Source organism: Denticeps clupeoides, chromosome 4 (assembly GCF_900700375.1).
Source record: "Denticeps clupeoides chromosome 4, fDenClu1.1, whole genome shotgun sequence".
NCBI classification, from domain to species: domain Eukaryota; kingdom Metazoa; phylum Chordata; class Actinopteri; order Clupeiformes; family Denticipitidae; genus Denticeps; species Denticeps clupeoides.
In genome coordinates, this window is record NC_041710.1 from 29,823,947 (window position 1) to 29,843,006 (window position 19,060).

The 19,060-nt window shown below is 45.0% G+C and overlaps 2 protein-coding genes across 3 annotated transcripts in view; both read left to right on the plus strand.

Annotated features, from left to right (window-relative positions):
- Positions 1 to 706: 706 nt before the first annotated feature.
- LOC114787706 (E3 ubiquitin-protein ligase TRIM16) lies at positions 707 to 6,564 on the plus strand. Its single transcript, XM_028975518.1, has 6 exons — positions 707 to 1,085; positions 2,833 to 2,928; positions 3,969 to 4,202; positions 4,285 to 4,444; positions 5,093 to 5,152; positions 5,235 to 6,564. The coding sequence occupies exons 1-6, from the start codon at positions 744 to 746 to the stop codon at positions 5,771 to 5,773; spliced, it is 1,431 nt and encodes a 476-aa protein (XP_028831351.1). The 5' UTR covers positions 707 to 743; the 3' UTR covers positions 5,774 to 6,564.
- Positions 6,565 to 6,701: 137 nt separating this feature from the next.
- The window catches only part of carmil3 (capping protein regulator and myosin 1 linker 3), a 44,282-nt gene continuing 31,923 nt past the window's right edge, over positions 6,702 to 19,060 (plus strand). For both annotated transcript variants that reach the window (XM_028975507.1, XM_028975508.1), the window contains exons 1-5: positions 6,702 to 7,240; positions 8,535 to 8,629; positions 18,408 to 18,458; positions 18,540 to 18,599; positions 18,676 to 18,797. In XM_028975507.1, the coding sequence (XP_028831340.1) occupies positions 7,192 to 7,240; positions 8,535 to 8,629; positions 18,408 to 18,458; positions 18,540 to 18,599; positions 18,676 to 18,797 (377 nt within the window). In that variant the 5' untranslated portion in view covers positions 6,702 to 7,191. The remainder of the gene's footprint in view (positions 7,241 to 8,534; positions 8,630 to 18,407; positions 18,459 to 18,539; positions 18,600 to 18,675; positions 18,798 to 19,060) is intronic.

Genomic DNA, 19,060 nt, shown 5'->3' on the forward strand with positions numbered 1-19,060 from the left:
ATCACAATCTGAGTCCTGACTGAGTTCACGGTTATTGTCTCATGGAAATTCCTGTGAGGATGTGGCAGGCATAAATAAATCCAGGCCAGGAAGTGATGGAAGGTCATCTCTGCCACGTTGCCTACATGATTCTGCAGGTGTCACATGTCGGCCATTTAATATTCAACGTTTCTGTTCTGTCACTTGCAATTGCATCTGAGTGCAGCCTGACGGCAGCCTGACTACTCGCCTGGCGGAAGAGCTGCGATGATATACAGTATATCTTTACCATTCCCAAGCCAACAGAATAAACTTACAGTAAAGTTGTATTTACTGATGTGAAGAAAGGCCAAATTTAAGGAGGCTTATTGTAAGAGGATTGTCACATGAATACAGTATATAGAATGTACTTTTAAGGACAAATCTGCATATTACATTGAAACTGTACCATTGCGCCAGACCCAGTAGAAGAATGTATAGAGTTTAAACACCAACACCAACTCTTCACACCAAAGTAAATGCGTTTTCTGAGTACTGAGGATCCTGTTTCTCAACATAATTGCACTGATGGTTTGGTGACCAATTCATTGGCATGAAAAGCCGCTGACAGTCACATGACCGCAACTCGGTTCACTGTGCCTTGTGACTCAGACCAACTCCAGTTTCTGTCCACAAACATGCAGTGACTGGCAGAACACACCTGTTTTTGGTGATATAAAACCTATCCAGCATCAGCCTGTATTACCAGTTAGAACAGAGTGCAGATGGAGATCACGGCGGAAGGTTCTCCCGACCCTGTAGAAGCTGCTCAAGTGGCCCTTGTGTGTGATGTGTGCACCGGGAAGAAGCGCAGGGCCGACCAGTCTTGTATGGAGTGTGTGGCATCATTCTGTGAAACTCACCTCGAGCTGCACAACGTGCTTCACACCGGCAAGAGGCACCGGCTTGTTCAGGCAAATACGAAACTGGAGATGTGTCTGGAGCACGAGAAGTTCCTGGAGGTTTACTGCCGTACTGACAAGATGTGCATATGTTACCTCTGTATAACAGACGAACACAGAGGTCACGACGTGGTCTCCATTGAGTCTGAAGTGAAGGCTTTACAGGTAGGAGCCTGCTTTGTAAAACACTGAAAACGATGGAATCTTCAGACACAACGTGCAACTGTTGTCAGCCATGTTGAAAGCAATATTTAAAATATGCTTTCGTAAATATTCGTAAATATGAAGCGCCACACATGTAAAATATGAAAATATAGAAACCACGTTTGTGCTTGTGGAGAATATTTTTGTGGAATCTGTGTCACTGTCCACACTGGAGACAGTAGTCCTCATCCCGATTACCCGGGGAAGACATTTAGAGAATTTAGCCTTTTTTTTAAAGCCTGGTCCAGAGACGAGACTCGCAACACGAGAGTTCCAGCCGAACCACAAGCAGCGATGACTCACGAGTCCAGCGTCTGTTTTTTGGTCATTACAGATGGGTACTTTCTGTTAAAAGCTTCGGTTGATCAGCTTCTGCCTGATGATTAGCAAGAGGCAAATAACACATTACCTACAGACATTAAGCCAGAATGCTGCATCAGGGATCTCCAGGGATACTTCAGGAAATGCAGAATGTTGAAATTCTGCGTTTCACTTTCTGTCTGCTTCCTAGTACACAGTGGCCTGCTTCAGCTGTTTACATACCTACACTTTCCCCCTAAATTTGGTCATAAATTAAATACATTATGTACATTACATAATTATGTACATCAATACATTATTATAAACAGATTAAATGGTTTGTTCTTTGCTGCTACAGAAATAATAGACCATCGGTCTTGTATTTTGCACACCCAGTTTTTTATCTGTACAAGTAAATCATTTTCTCAGTGATAATCACAAGATCAAAAATATTATTTCTTTTTGTATTAGAGACAGGTTTCAGGAATTCACGTCAGATTTTATTCAAAGCGACTTTGTGTAAACTGTGATGAGCTGAGATAAGCTGTCACTGCTACCGTTTTTGCTGCTCTTGTAATGTCCTCCGACTCTTAAATGGCTTCCACTCTCAATCTTTAACTCTGTTAGGTTGTTTTTGATAACCCTAATTATTCTAGTTATAGTTGTTCAGTTTGTCTGTAAAACGGGGCGGCGGTGGCCTAGCGGATAAGGAAGTGGCCCCGTAACCAGAAGGTTGCCGGTTCGAACCCCGATCCGCTAAGGTGCTACTGAGGTGCCACTGAGCAAAGCACCGTCCCCACATGCTGCTCCCGGGCGTCTGTCATGGCTGCCCACTGCTCACCAAGGCTGATGGTTAAAAGCAGACGACACATTTCGTTGTGTCACCGTGTTCTGTGCTGCAGTGTTTCACAATGACAATCACTTCACTTTATGTAAAAGTTTTGTAAAATAAACTTACTAAAAAATATTCCATCATGTTAGATTAAAGACCAGATAAGGAGGACGTTGTAATACACACATTCAGAAAACGTATAAATATCAGTGCTCTTTTAACTATCTCTATATTTGATATTTTACATTTTTTAAGTTTTTCAATTTATATGTGGACCTTTATTTCACCAAGTTACTACCATTGAGATATAAATTCCAAAGTAGCCGACAAAGTAGCCGACATCAAATTTTAAAATGCATTCGAGTCCAAAGTCAAAGTACTGATAATTACATTATTTACTAAATATTAAATAGTCATATTTTATGGCTTTTACATAACCTTTAAAAATGATTGAAGGAGATTAGACACTCTCAAGCAGTCAAGTCGAATGAAAGCCTTTTTGAACACCTCGGTCTGAACACTTAATAAAATAGTAACCTTTGACCTTATAAACACGTATATATTTTCCTATGAAAGAGCAACGTTGTGGAGATGCAGGCGAGCTGTCAGAAGAGGAGTCAGGAGCGAGAGGAGGACATTCAGAAGTTGAAGCAGGCTGTCGAGTCGCTGGGGGTGAGTAAGCAGACCTCAGATCCAGAACAGTTGCTGAGGTCTGCATGTTTATTACTGTGAAATACAACCTCAGAACGCCGTGTTTCATCCACATATTCATACAAATTCAGCCGTTTCGGCCAGATGTTACATGTGGCCCACTGCAATTTTAGACTTAATGAATGCACGATGTGTGGAGATAATTAGTGCAAAATTACACAGGCTGCTGCTGCTAATAATGCAGCGTATGGTTTTATCCATTCATCACGTCACATGTTTAGAACCTCAGCACTTGTCTGACAGAAGAATGAAATCTTGATTATAGGCCAAATAATTGATAATAGGTTGATTTTATTGAAGAAGGTGAATTCAAATCATGTTTTGGTCACAAAAAAACTCAGCTTTTACTCTTAACCTTTCTGCCAAGGGAACACTAATTGAATAAATTAATTTTGTGTTAACATGTTTGAAATGATCTGATGTTAGAAGGAGGATGAACATGATTATAGTTATTGCACTTATTTCTTCTATAGTTTGGATAATCATGTTCAGGGTGTTCGAATGGTTCCCCCCAGCCAAAAGTGCACGACTCTCATTGTGACACTTTGAAATCAAAGTTGTTGCTATGTAGGTTGTCCGTGCAACACATCTGGCACACAGACACTGCTGGCTTGTCTGAATGTGTCTGTATGAATGGGCAGATTGAAAAATATGGGCTGGTGAAGGATCCAACCGTAAAGCTATGTACACTGCAGCCTGGAATGTCAATAAATATTGACATGCCTTTAACACTTCAGATAGAGATATAATGTGGCCATTCCTCTGTCCGACCCTTATCCTCCTGAGACGTCCCATTGTGTTAAATTAAAAGGTAATCATGTATCAGCGCTGGATGCAAAGGTGACAATTACAATTGTTTTTCCATTTTTGTCTTGTAATAACAGTTATATATTATCCAGTGTTGGGAGTGAACTGGCCTGTACCGCACTTTGCATTGCTTATTGGACAAGAAACGAGTAATGGAGGGAAATGTTTTATCCGACTGTCTCATGTCTGAACAGAACTCAGCGCAGGCAGCAATAGATACAAACCGCAGCATCTTCAGCAACCTCATCAAAGTCATAGCAGAAAAAGGTTCAGAAGTGGAAAATCTGATCAGATGTCAGGAAACAGCTCTCGTCAGCTACGCCGAATCTCTCCAGCGGAAGTTGGAGGTGGAGGTCAACGGGCTGAGAAGCAGAGAGCTTGACCTGGAGGCCCTCGCCTGTACTGAGGACCATATGAGTTACCTCGAGGTAAAAAGTCATTTACAGTAGAAACAGGAGAAAAGTAAATTGGACCGTGGTAATCATGTGTTCTGTTTTATTCTCTCAACAGAGGTTCAAATCTGTTGAACCCGCTCCTCCATGCGGACAAAATATTTCACTCTGTGTCCACCCATATAATTCATTCGACCTTACAAGTAAAGTTGTGTCAGAGTTTAAGACCACACTTGAGAATTATTGCCTCCTGTATTTCGGCAAGCTTTCTAACGCAGGTAATTATGGAACTTTTTTATTCCTGTTATTATAAGGGTGAGAACCACTTGGGTGTCATTGAGATATGCTCAGTTCATTCTACTGGCAAAACGGAAATGAAAAAATTCTATCTATCTATCTATCTATCTATCTATCTATCTATCTATCTATCTATCTATCTATCTATCTATCTATCTATCTATCTATCTATCTATCTATACTATTTGTATGTGTGGACAGGTGTCTATTATACAGATAACCAGTTCAAACAGGAGCCCTTAATACAGACAACAAGGGAGGGATAGAAGAGCTTCTTAATGAAGTAGTAACAGGTCCCTGAGGGACAGAATTCCTGTTTGTTTGCAGGTGCTAAATACTTATTTTCTGCACCATATACAAATAAATGATTTAAAGATCATACAATGCGATTTCCTGGATTTTGTTACATTCTGTCTCTCACACTTGAATTGTACCTATGATGAAAATTACAGACCTCTCTCTGTAATTGGGACAACTTGCATGATTGGTGGTTGCCAAATACTATGTGTTTAAATAAAAAAAATGAAATAAACACAGAACGTTAGATCAAAATATGGTCCTATGGTTCTTACCCTTAGATACTGACATTTAGTATGTTGCTAATATACACAAATTTGTGGTCTGGACAGTGGAAACTGTGAGCCTTGTGTCGTTTGCACCTCCTTGTACAAGAGAAGCATTCATACAATGTGAGTGTTTGCTTTTTTTATTATTTGCTTTCATTTGTGTTCCTCTCACAACCCCTAATACACACGTGCCAATTTCCCATAGGCGCCATAAACCTGACGCTGGACGAGAACACGCTGCACGACCACCTGGGCTTGTCTGAGGAAGGCCGCAAGGTCAGGTTTCTGTCTGACAGCGAGTCCTACCCCTACCACTCAGACCGCTTCGAGCGCAGAACACAGGTCCTTTGCAAAGATGCTCTGCACGAGGCTCCCTGTTACTGGGAGGTGGGGTATGGGGGCGGGTCCTGGGTGAGCATTGCAGTGAGCTACAAAGGGATTTACAGGAAAGGAAAGAAAAGCCCTCTGTTTGGGAGAAGTGCTGATTCGTGGGCGTTGCGTTGTAACAAATACGGAAACGCCCAGTTCTGGCAAAATAACGAGGAAATGAATGTGCTGCTTCCTCACGTTGGGAAGCGAATCGGTGTGTACCTGGATCAAAGAGCGGGAATCCTGGCATTCTACAACAACTTTCTTGACTCCATGGACCTCATTGTTAAAATTGAAACCACATTCAAAGAGCCTCTGTATGCAGGCTTTGGCTTTGGTGGAAAAGGCTCTCACTTGGAGTTGTACAATTTTTGAAAAAAATGCATGAAGACCCTTCTAGCACAAACAAGATTTACATTTCATTAAGTTGGACAATATAAATAATCACTGCTTTGGTTTTAGTACTTAAATCTAAATCAGGGTGGCACACGAGTCATATTAGCACAGATGCATTTCATCTTAGCTGAATGTCTTCCAAAGACCAGCAGCCTGAGGCCGCGCCTCTGTGGTGAAATATTCTTAATGTGATGCTTGTGGTGCATGACCATGCATCGATGCATAAATGGAATTTATTTTTTGTACGTCTAGAAAACCCTTTAGTTTTCCTTTCAGAAATGCTAGATGGTTCTATTTGACACTAAAGCTAGTTAAGATACATGTTAAAAAGTGCTCCTGTTATATTCTGAGTTTATGAGGGTTGCAGTTACCAGGTTACACCGCGCGGTGGCGACAACGTATCGTGATTTAGCTTGAGGGTTAATATTGATTTAACTGCTTTTGGTCAAAATGGTCAAAGGGCCTCTGTTAAGCCTTCTGCATACACTCATCTATAGTACATATATTCATTTGTGTAAATGTGTCCTCTATCAGAACCTGTGAATAAATACTTAAACTTAAAAAAGTGAATTTTGTACAAAACAAAATAGTGAAGCTGTTTTTTTTCTTCCCTCTTTCGTGAGTCTTCATTTCCTCTAATGCTTCGTGTCCTACCCTGTTTTCAGCATGCACCCCACTGCGGTCTCTTCTTCATTCAAAGTACTATTCGTACACACATGATCATTATAAAAGTAGCTGTGTAAAACACAGACACAGTTTCTTCAGTGTGAAGCCACTAGGCCACGCCCCCCCCCCCCACCCCCCCACATTAAAACACACACAGTGAAGCTATGAGCACATGAGGAGACCCTGGGGGTCGTAACAGAGGACAACTCCGAAGCCAGCTGCACACACACACACACAACACAACACACACACACACACACACACACACTTGGTGTCAGCCTGGGGGCGTGTGGGGCGCAGCCCACGCAACAGCACAGCACAGTTTAGAATAAACAGCAAAAACAGACCCCCAGCCTGATGTTGAAATGGGACAAAAAGGAGGATCCAGGGGAGATGTCCAACAAAGGAAGCTCTCCTCCCAGCGCTGAGTGAATTTGAAGCTGTAATCTGATCTAAAATCGTCCATTTGTAACTTCACAGTGGAGCCTGATGTCGGCTGCAGCCTGAGAAGATTCCACGCAACGAAACGCCTTTACGCGCCTGTATGCGTGTTTAATTCATGACTGTTGTGATTGACAGGGTGCCTCGTTCTGTAACGTTGCGAAAAGGTCAGCCGCGCAACCTAAAGCGAACTCTCACGACGCCCGCGCAGCGACGTCCCGCCCGCCTCCACGACGTGCGTGAGGCTGCTGCGAGATCGTGTCCCCGGGAAGGACGCAGGGACGCGCACCATGGCTGCTCAGGAGTCCGGATTTTTCACCGTCAGCCGGGAGGTGACAGGTAAGAGGAGCCCGCGGTCCGGATCAGATGCGCGCCGCCGCGGACGAGATTATAACGGGACGGCGGAGAATTACTGAATATCGCGTCGCATTCCGGTAATAAAAGCAACAAACAAACAAACAAACTGGGATGATCGGTCGTCCCGGCGGGTTTAGCGCTACAGGCGAACATATAAAAAAGTCCTATCACACACACACACACACACACACACACACACACACACATACGATATTTTGATGTGTGTTATGACCGAGTCGCGTTTGGTTGTGTGTATGTGTCACACGTTGTGTTTGTTTGGGTGTGATGGTTCGGGTTCGACTGAGACACACTTTCCCTCAGGGGCAAGGAACAGCACACTCAATACACATGATGACACACACACACACACACACACACCCACACCCACACACACACTTCTATCTATCTATCTATCTATCTATCTATCTATCTATCTATCTATCTATCTATCTATCTATCTATCTATCTATCTATCTATCTATCAGAGTGTGGTAGTAGCTTAGTGGATAACACACTCGCCTATGAACCAGAAGACCCAGGTTCAAACCCATCTTACTACCATTGTGTCCCTGAGCAAGACACTTAACCCTGAGTGTCTCCAGGGGGGGACTGTCCCTGTAACTACTGATTTCAAGTCGCTCTGGATAAGGCCGTCTGATAAATGCTATCAATGTAAATACTATCTATCTATCTATCTATCTATCTATCTATCTATCTATCTATCTATCTATCTATCTATCTATCTATCTATCTATCTATCTATCTATCTATCTATCTATCTAATGACAGCATATGTTTAGTTTAGGCCCGTCTGTCGTGTTTGTTTGTCGTGGAACGCTCGGGATTTGAAGTGATGGGATTTTGCGCAGATTAAACTTGATTACAGCTGCATTAAATCTCGGTTTGTCTCCCACTTATCCTTCTCACCCTTCGTTTTCTGCCCCTCCCCCCGCCCCGGCTGCGGGTGATCAGGCGACGTGGGGCCGCGAGGTCCTGGCTGTGGGAACGTGATTGGACGTGACAGGGGAGGGTTAAGGATACGAGGCGGGGGAGTCGAGTAAAGTCGTGGATGGAGCTTGTCACGCGGGTTCAGTCTCAGGCTGGCGCGCGGATTCGATTTCAAATCTTACATAAAGTTCTGTGTTACTCAGAACGTTCTTCCTTGCTACCATTTTAGCTGCTGTGGAATTTTTCTGTGTATTGATTCGTGAGTGTGTGTGTGTGTGTGTGTGTGTGTGCAGCCTTCTGCCACGTTCACTTTTCCCTGTTTTTATAGACAGCATCCGAAAAGTCATCGACAAGCCATCAATCAAGTTTGTGCGCGCTGTCAAGCTCGACACCAAGAACAGCAGATCGGAGGACAGGATTGTGGTAAGAGCTGCTGATTTCTCTCATGTTGCCTCTTCCTGGGCACGACGTCTTCACCTCCTCACCCCACCACCCCAAAAGCACTTCAGGTCCAGCCGCGCTGCACCCCACCGCCCCAAAAGCACATCAGGTCCAGCCACACAGCACCCCACCATCCCAAAAGCACGTCAGGTCCAGCCACGCTGCACCCCACCACCCCAAAAGCACGTCAGGTCCAGCCACGCTGCACCCCACCATCCCAAAAGCACTTCAGGTCCAGCCACGCTGCACCCCACCATCCCAAAAGCACGTCAGGTCCAGCCACGCTGCACCCCACCACCCCAAAAGCACGTCAGGTCCAGCCACGCTGCACCCCACCATCCCAAAAGCACTTCAGGTCCAACCAAGCTGCACCCCACTGACCCAAAAACATGTCAGGTCCAGCCACGCTGCACCCCACCATCCCAAAAGCACTTCAGGTCCAGCCACGCTGCACCCCTACACCCCAAAAGCACTTCAGGTCCAGCCACGCTGCACCCCTACACCCCAAAAGCACTTCAGGTCCAGCCACGCTGCACCCCACTGACCCAAAAACATGTCAGGTCCAGCCACGCTGCACCCCACCATCCCAAAAGCATGTCAGGTCCAGCCACGCTGCACCCCACCACCCCAAAAGCACTTCAGGTCCAGCCACGCTGCACCCCTCCACCCCAAAAGCACTTCAGGTCCAGCCACGCTGCACCCCACTGACCCAAAAGCATGTCAGGTCCAGCCACGCTGCACCCCACCACCCCAAAAGCACGTCAGGTCCAGCCACGCTGCACCCCACCATCCCAAAAGCACTTCAGGTCCAGCCACGCTGCACCCCACCATCCCAAAAGCACTTCAGGTCCAACCAAGCTGCACCCCACTGACCCAAAAACATGTCAGGTCCAGCCACGCTGCACCCCACCATCCCAAAAGCACTTCAGGTCCAGCCACGCTGCACCCCTACACCCCAAAAGCACTTCAGGTCCAGCCACGCTGCACCCCACTGACCCAAAAACATGTCAGGTCCAGCCACGCTGCACCCCACCATCCCAAAAGCATGTCAGGTCCAGCCACGCTGCACCCCACCACCCCAAAAGCACGTCAGGTCCAGCCACGCTGCACCCCTCCACCCCAAAAGCACTTCAGGTCCAGCCACGCTGCACCCCACTGACCCAAAAACATGTCAGGTCCAGCCACGCTGCACCCCACCATCCCAAAAGCATGTCAGGTCCAGCCACGCTGCACCCCACCACCCCAAAAGCACTTCAGGTCCAGCCACGCTGCACCCCTCCACCCCAAAAGCACTTCAGGTCCAGCCACGCTGCACCCCACTGACCCAAAAGCACGTCAGGTCCAGCCACGCTGCACCCCACCACCCCAAAAGCACGTCAGGTCCAGCCACGCTGCACCCCACCATCCCAAAAGCACTTCAGGTCCAGCCACGCTGCACCCCACCATCCCAAAAGCACTTCAGGTCCAACCAAGCTGCACCCCACTGACCCAAAAACATGTCAGGTCCAGCCACGCTGCACCCCACCATCCCAAAAGCACTTCAGGTCCAGCCACGCTGCACCCCTACACCCCAAAAGCACTTCAGGTCCAGCCACGCTGCACCCCACTGACCCAAAAACATGTCAGGTCCAGCCACGCTGCACCCCACCATCCCAAAAGCATGTCAGGTCCAGCCACGCTGCACCCCACCACCCCAAAAGCACGTCAGGTCCAGCCACGCTGCACCCCTCCACCCCAAAAGCACTTCAGGTCCAGCCACGCTGCACCCCACTGACCCAAAAACATGTCAGGTCCAGCCATGCTGCTTTGGCCGGTGGAACGTGCACGGCTCCTCCACAGAACAGTTGGCACGCTGCGTTCTGTCACATTCAGCTTTGAAGCGCGAGCATTACCAGGCCGGCAGGGTGTGGTCCGTGGGGTGGGGGAGGTCGGCGTGGAGCCCGTGTGGGTTTGGCACGCATGGCGTGAGGTGTTCAGCCGCCGGCAGCAGGGATGACCACAGCCGCGATGGGGAGGGGGGGCGGTTTGGCAGATCAAACAGCAGGTGTCTTGGCACCTCTTGCCGTTCGTCACCCAGATCGGTTTCTAATGACACACAGAAGGATCCGAAAGTGTGTCACACACACACACACACACACACACACACACACACACACACACACACACACACACACGAAGGAGGTGTAGGGTGCGAATATGAGTTCATTTCTTACTGAGTGATTAAAAAAAAATGGAAACTAACACATTTTTGGAACAGATGCAATAAAAAGCTGGAATACAGTGAAAACATTATTTTCAATTGTAGATAAGTGGTTAGTATCTGCATTTAAAAAAAAAAATTACAGGTTATAGCTGAAAAAAAAAATAGAAATAAGTTCTTATTTCCGTGTTTTTCACTGCCTGACCTTTCATGCATAATGTATGAAAAGAAAGAGGATTAGCCGTCCTGACCTCTCCTGTATTAAATGAATAAAATGCACTATAAGGCAAAATAACTAATGGAATGGAGTAATTAATTTTCCATTTATCATGAGTGATGTGTAGTGAGAAAGATGGTCTGTTATTGCTGAGGACATTGCTGATATTCCTGGCTGTATGCACTGCACCCCAAAATATTGTGGACTTTTGTCCACCGGCTACCCTGCAGAGGGAATCATTTTTTTTAAATCAACACTATGGAATATTTCTATATTCTATATAAGACGTTCTGATGTCGATTTTTAACCCCTGGTTTTAAATCCTGTCTACTTTTATCTCCTTTTCCCCGGCTCTCAGTCTCGCTCGCTCTCTTGCAGCACCTCACGATCTGCGCAGAAACCCGCTCTGTCTCGCCTCGTCCGTCTTCCGCCCCTCCGCCTTTTTCTCTTTGTGTTCCTCTTCCTCTGTAACTATCTGTCCATCTCTATTAGCGTCTCCATCACCCCTCCCCCTGATGTGCCCGTCCTCTCCTCTCTCGCTCCTTATCATCCCTCTCTCCCTGTGTCTCTTGCATCCTTCATTTCCTCCCTTTGTGTGGCTTGAGTTCATCCGGTGACTGAACCTTCATATCGTACGATTTTTCACTCCGGCTGAGTGCGGGCCTTCCAGTATCTGAGCAACGTCCAACGAGGGACGGCAAATATCAAAGAGTGAACAAGAACTGGTTGAGGATCACAGAGAATAAGAACATGCAGTACAGACACGCTGGCTTAGCATGAAAAGATATATATTCGTCTCCGCGTCCTCATCAAAATTTCCGCTTCCGCTATTGTGGAGAGCGACACGGCGCCCGGCCCTGTTCTCTTTCAATAAGTGGCACCACGGCATCACTGCAGACTGAATACAGAGGAATCACGAGCTGATCTTGTTAGAGATGAAGGGGGTGGAATATCAAAGCGTCAGGGAAAATTGGGTGATGAAATCCAGACAGGAGAGAGAGACGGAGAGAGAGAGCAAGTGGAAAGGAGATAGAAAGAAGGTGAAAGAAAAGCGTCATTTCTATGCCCCAATTTTCCCCGTTTTTAACTATTTATCTTGTTCTGCTGCCTCATATCCCCCTCCAGTAGGCCCAAGTTCTCTTTCAATGGTAATAATGGCCCAATTACTCACAGAGATTTCTACAGCGTGGACCTCTGAAGTCCCGGGGCTTACGTGATGTCCCCTCATCCCCTGTCTCTCAACACCTAGTCCAGGTTCCATCTGCCTTCGTAGGCAAGTTTAGGCAGTTTCTTGAAACTCCTTTATGTTTTCAGTACATGGATCTCTTTATGTCACTCACGACCACAGAGAACTCTAAACTGAAGAAGGAATGTGAAGAACAGTGGTTCTTACACAGTTGTAAAAGTGTTGTTTCAAAGCTCCCGGCAGGAGCTCCTCTGCCGCTGATTACCACTGTGCTCTCTTTGGTTAGGGCGTTCGGCACATTTTGTTCCTACGTGAATGGATGCGCAATCCAAAAATCTGAAAACGCTGCAACAGGCAGAACGTCTGGAACAGGACTGTCCGTAAATCAAAGGTGTAGTGGTGCATTTCATTAAAACTTCTCTAAAGGAGAACTTGTAAAAAGCAACTCTACATGCCAGAAGGCGATGTGGGTTTAAAAAGAAACACATAAACAACACACAGACACGGGGTTGCGTTGTACTTAGTATGTACTTTAATAATTTGATTTGTGCATCATCTGCCTGAAATTCAGCCCTTTTCAAGACCAATAAAAAATCATGTTTGTTGCCCTTATTATTATATTTTTGCTACGACAAAAAGACCCATACTTTCACTTTGAGGATAAAACATATTATATGTGGACTGGTATGATGTTCCACCAAGGCGTGGTCAGTACCTCCCTAGTCCCTCTCAGGCTTAGTTGTATTAGCTGCAGTCTTTTTGGCCTTTTGGTACATTCCGGTGGAATCTGGAGGACCCTCAGACAGAAGGCTTCCTTCACTGCTGTACTCCACCACTGGGCCTCTGGGCTGCCGCAGTCTACAGTGATCAGCAAATCTTTATTGTTTCGACGTGTTAGTAGTGCAGTAGTGCGCTGGTTAGGTGTGTTGACAGGTTGACAGATGTATCTCAACTCCCCGAAGTGTGCATCCGTTTTTTTCCAGTTCCATCCATTTTTAAAATGTCCTGCTACTTCTGCAGAGAAGAAAGTTTAAAGCACAATGGGGTGATGTACTCTGTTCAGTTGATTCCAGACATAGCATTTAGTACGTTGGTCGAAACTATGGTATTTTCCTGATAATGAATTTTGCAGGAAATGTTTTCATGGGTTCTAGCTTTTGTTGTCAATAAATTAAATAATTTAGAGGAGAGAGTTGTTTTCTTCACAAGTAATTTATGGGTTTTTAAGCAGCACATTGAATATTAAACACGATGGACAACATTTTAATTGGTCTGCTGATTAATCTGGCCAATTATTGCCATATTTTCATAATCATCATTGTTGGTCGATGTCTGTGCTTATTAGGCAGATTGCAAATCCACACATTCCATTCCATTCTTTTTTTTTTTAAAGAGTCGTACTACTTGCCTACCGTACTACATATCTACCAAATTATCATATTTGTCTTTGGTGAATTTTTTGTAAGAAAAAAAAACAAAAACTACATACAGCTACATACAGACATGTGAAGTTGGTGCACTAATAGGGTGCATACAGAACATATTTTTCTTTATGTTGCTGAGTGGCAGTTTAGATATGTGAAATAAATGCTGGCTGAATATGTTTTATAGGGAGGTTTGCTGAGCCTGTTGCCTAAACGCCAACGGTCCACTGCTGATCAATCACACGTCCCTGCCACAGCTTGTATCTGTACCAAGATTTTAATGCCGCCGGTCTAATGACCCACTTCTGCAGCTACGATGTGTAGCAGTCAAGAATGACAGCTGCTTTTGCCGCCTCATCTTGTTTAAGCTCATGTGTGGTGCCATTTTAACCTGAGATGGATTTCTTCAAACAAATCTGTTGACCTTCACAGGCTTCGGTGGACTTTCTGAGCCGCTCTGTTAGCACAGAGGCTTCGAGCTCGTCAAGCCTCATCTCGTTTCTAAGCAGAAAGCCACTGAGGGTTAGAAAGTGTGACCGCTGGCGGCTGTTTGGTGGCGAGAGCATGTGGTGAGGAGGGCTGGTTGTGGGTGATCAGGAAAAGGAGAGGAGGGAGCGCAGCCAGGGGGAGCGGGGAAGCCATGAAGGGCATTTGGCACAGACTGTTGGAGACCAGTGTCAGAGAGTGCCAGGAGATATGAAGGCTCTTTAGCGGTGGTCTCTGACTCTACTGTACCCGCTCCTGGGTCTGACCTCCTTTCCATTTCTTTCTCTGTTGCTTTCGTCCTCCTCCTGTGTATTTTCTCCCTTTGTTTGGCATTTGCAGCTTTATTCTTTATTATGCATGAATTTATTTCTGATTCTAGAAGACACATCCTTTAAACCCCTGGTCTAACTCCCTGTAGCTTTTTATCACCTTATTAATAAGGCTTCCCTATCACTTAAAGAACACAGGTGCATGATGGGAAGGCTGTGTCATTTTGAAACGAGGTTCACCTGTCCGGTGTCATCAGCCACAGATGGTGTGTGATGTGTCACCGTCGGGAGCAGCCATGCTCTTCCACCGCCTGTCCCACGGGTGACGTGTCTCCAGCGTTCGCTCCTTTGAATCACTGGGCCACGTTTGAAGTGTCGAGTCAGAGTCAGATCTCGGCGTCTTGTGATTAGGCGCCCCGCCCTCCCCAGATTTTTCTGTCTTTGAACTCCTGAGATTTACTTGGTGCCATGATTTGGAGGGCAGCGATGAAGCGCCCATCAGGCAGTCGTCATTTCTAAGCGGTTTGATTGCATGGATTAGACAGACAAGCCAGGATTATGACGCCTCTGATTGGACACCTCAGATGGACAGACCAATGTCTTTTTTTTTTTTTTTTTTTTACACCTCTGCCCTGAAAACTGTGATTGGACGGCGCGGTGCTGATAGCTTTTTCTCCGTCACACTCAGTCTGGCTTGACCTCTTTCTGTGGACAGAGGGGTGACAAATCCAGCCTCGCTCAAGACAGAATGCGTCACGGCCATTTAGCTTCAGCCCCTCATGCCGGAGAGGGACAAGCTTTCACAAGTGAAACCGATCGATCGATCACCTGTATAAATATGGAAATGTGACCAGAGAAGCTCGCCGCCGCGTGCTGGGTTTTTTTTTGGTGGCGTCTCTGTAGCAGACAGCGTGTTTGTTTCGCATATTTCTTTTATTTGCTCCATGTCCATATTTTCCCCAGGCGCAGTCGCCTTTGATGTGGTGTAATTAATGAAACTGGGGAGCCGCGCATTTACCGTCCCGGCTCCCAGTCAGACCAGAACAAACCAGAATAACGTTTCAATAATTAATGCCGGCGTTTGTGCGATAACTGTTCGCGTCTGACGCTTTTCATAACAAAGCCTCTTTGATAGAGCAGATCTGTAGATGTGGGCCTTCTGCTCCCCCCTAATTAGGCTGAACCCCCTAATTCTCGTCACTTTTATAAAAAGTCCTGTCCAGGAATCGGACTTGATTAGATCATGTCTGGTACACCTTCTTTTGAACAGGAGTTTGCTCCATTCACACCGTCAGAACTCTTTTGAAAGCGGCGGAGGCCTTGAAGTCTCTTTACGTACAGCTTAATCCACCGCTCTGACCACACTAACAATAGCTGTGACAGAGCGAGAGACGGCCAGAAAGAACTTTATTAATCTGGGATCTCCGTCTCTCTCCTCTACCTCTCGGTGGGGTGCCATTAATTATTAATCTGAGGAAAGGCCCGCGGAATTCGAAGCGACAGAGCAGAAAACGAGTAGAAAAGTGCAGGGAACGAGGGAACGAGTGGCAGAGGCCAGGAGGTCAAAAGGAGGAGAGGGAGGTGAAGGTCAGATGTGTGGGGGGGGGGAAGCCTGGGAGAAGCAAACAGTGCACATCAGGGAGGCAGGTAGGCAGAGGCAGATACTCCAGACAGAAGCAGAATGAAGCGCTGTAAGTAATATGCTAATTAGGCCATCTGAATTATTAATAAGATTAAGGGGCTCTTATGTTGTGCTGGGTTATGTTTGCATGCAAGGCCTGTCTTCAAGGCCTCTGGAAGTGTAGTCCTCTGCTTTTACAGACGTAATCCTTCAATTTATTCAAAGCTTCTGAGCGCAGGTTTTTCTGATTCGTTCTCACTCGTCGCTGAAGTGTGTCTTTCTCTGCAAAACTTTCAAACTGATACTGAATTCTTTATTGCTGATTGTTGAAATATCGGTGTAAACCAGCAACATGAGCTCAATGCTTCGATACCACAAAACAACTTTGAAATGCGTAAGATTTTGCTTCTTTCATAACTTTATTCCACCACTGATATAGCTGCTTCTTAAAAAGAGACATACAGGCATCATATGATCATGTGATGTTGTGACTGGAAAGATATTTAAAGAACTTCCAGAATTCCTCTAAACCAATCAAATCTCAAATTGGACTTAAGTGTGATCAAATTAATACAATACAATTATTAGTGCAGGAGATGTGTGGGCTAAATAAATTTTTTTACTGCTAAGTACATTTTGAGTCATTGCTCATTTTCTCTGGTTCATGTGATTCTCGTGCGCACCAACGCGTCACCAGATTACCTTGTATGAAGGAGAAAGTTGGTTGTTTTTGTCATTGTGATACACAGCAAGCACAGCATTCCACAATATCATAAGATATCAAAATTTCCTTTATTTAATTTAAAATGGAAAAAATATCAGTACAATCTCCAGCAGAATGAACATGACTATACTATTTTCTTTAATTAACAAGTAGGAGGAGTTGTGAGATTTTGATTTGCGATAATCTAGGACTGATAATTGCCTTAAATGTGTGCTTCATTTAAAGCCAACTAGAGATGATTTGCTGGTGCATTCTGCTGAATGCTGGTGACTTCTAATGGTTTTCAACAGCAGCCTGACTGAATTATCTCCAGTACTCATCAGTGCATGAGGTTTGCTGAGGTTTTGCTGCTTTGTTCACTACTGTCATCATCAAAAGCCGAGATGCGTTCATGAGATGCTCATTAACATGATTGAATGATAAGAAAGTGCTCAGCATAAACCTTCAGACTGTTGGAAACCGTCCCCGTTGTCTAACTTAAGGTTAGGCAAAAAAGAAGCCAAGAATGTGAAATGCTGCCATCACAGCAAAAGCTCCCTGCTTTGGAGAGACTACAAAATTGCTTTTTTCTTGTTTATTACATAACCTCATATGCAGGCCTGGCCCTAACAAATTTGGAGCCCTATGCAAGATTTTAAGTGGCGCCCCCTTGCATGGCAATCAATTCCACTGCTATTGTAGATTTACTCACAAGACACTGACTCGCTTTGTATTAGACATGGTTTTATTTAAATAAACTAATTTCTAATTGTTGATGGCTAATTAGTTCTCAAGTTTTGAAAAATTGTAAAAGTGACATTCCATTAAATCCACCATCCCGTCTAGTCCCATCCATCGACAGTGTGTCAAAGGGGACGTGGGTCATTTCATTATAAATTTTATTATTAGTGTTGTCGTTATTAATTGAGAATATTGTGATAACGAGAATATAATCATAACGAAATATGACTTGGACTACTTGTTCTGAACAGGTGTTGTCAGTGAACAGGCGGTAAAAGTTTAGGCTACAGCAGACACTCAGCATTGAAAAACTGATGCTAAAAATCTGGGCAATATTCTCTAATAGCAGTCAAGTGTTCATTGTTTGTCTCAAACATAAAAACAGAAGATGACTTCAAGTTATGTTCGGAGCTCTGATCGATGGCGTCAAATACATTTTTGGAAGATGCGCTGCAGTGGCCTCATAGGAAAGTTAGATATCATTATTATTGTTGTTGTTATTATTATTATTATTATTATTAATACTACTTAATACGACTTTGCTATGCAGTTAAATCCATGCTGGTTTGTTCTTTTCATCGTAAGACACATAAATACCAACTAGTTTTATATGTGCTGTTTCATAGTCCTCTATCTTCAGTTTTGTTCTGTATTGTAAAAAATGCTAGACCCATAAATGAGTAGGTGACTCCACACTTTTGATTGGCAGTGTAACTCTTGCTTGTACAGTATAGGCTCAAGCTTTAAACAACCACGAGGACCTATTGTGAGATGGATTGTAGGGCTTGAGATTAATCAGGTTGAACATGGAAAGAACTAAGCAGGACCAGATTAGTTGACCCCTGGTATAGAGTGTATGCAATAATATTTTAACTTAACCCGAACATGCAACTTCATATTTTCTGCATTGCAGGTTCTGTCAACTTGGCGACTTTACCTATTGGCTGCCAAGTTACCCACCAAGGTAAATTAAACACTGTTCGTTAATCTCATGCATCCTATTTGAGAGATGATATAATCACAGCGAAACACTTCATAACTTCAGGTGGAGCAAACGTTCAACTTTCTAGAAATCCGGTCAATGAACACCTACCCAGAGTGTCAGGTAAGGAGTACCTGCGTATCTCTCACACATCTGATCTTAACACTGGGCTCATGCACAAACATGTGCTGCACCTTAGGTGGTGGTCGAGACAGACAAGGTGACGTACTCGCTCCGACTGCAGTGCAGCGATCACCTGAATCAGCTGATCAACCACGTCAACTTTGCCCTCTCCAGGATCTTCAACAACTCCATCTTCGCGTAGGTCTTCAGTCGCGCAATGGCATTTCATTTCCGTCTCACTTAATTCAGTTCTATTGCAATAGTGTAAACCTGGGTAAAAAGAACCAGGGGGGAGAGGGATCCCACCACCCCCCTTTCCACTGATTTATGGACCCCAAAGACATGCATAAGCAATTTCATAGCTTAAAAGGCGAACGTAAAAGGACTGAAACATTAAGAAATTGCAAAGTCTGCACGTCGGTATCTAATACTCTCTCCATCTTTCTCTTGAATGTGGTAAA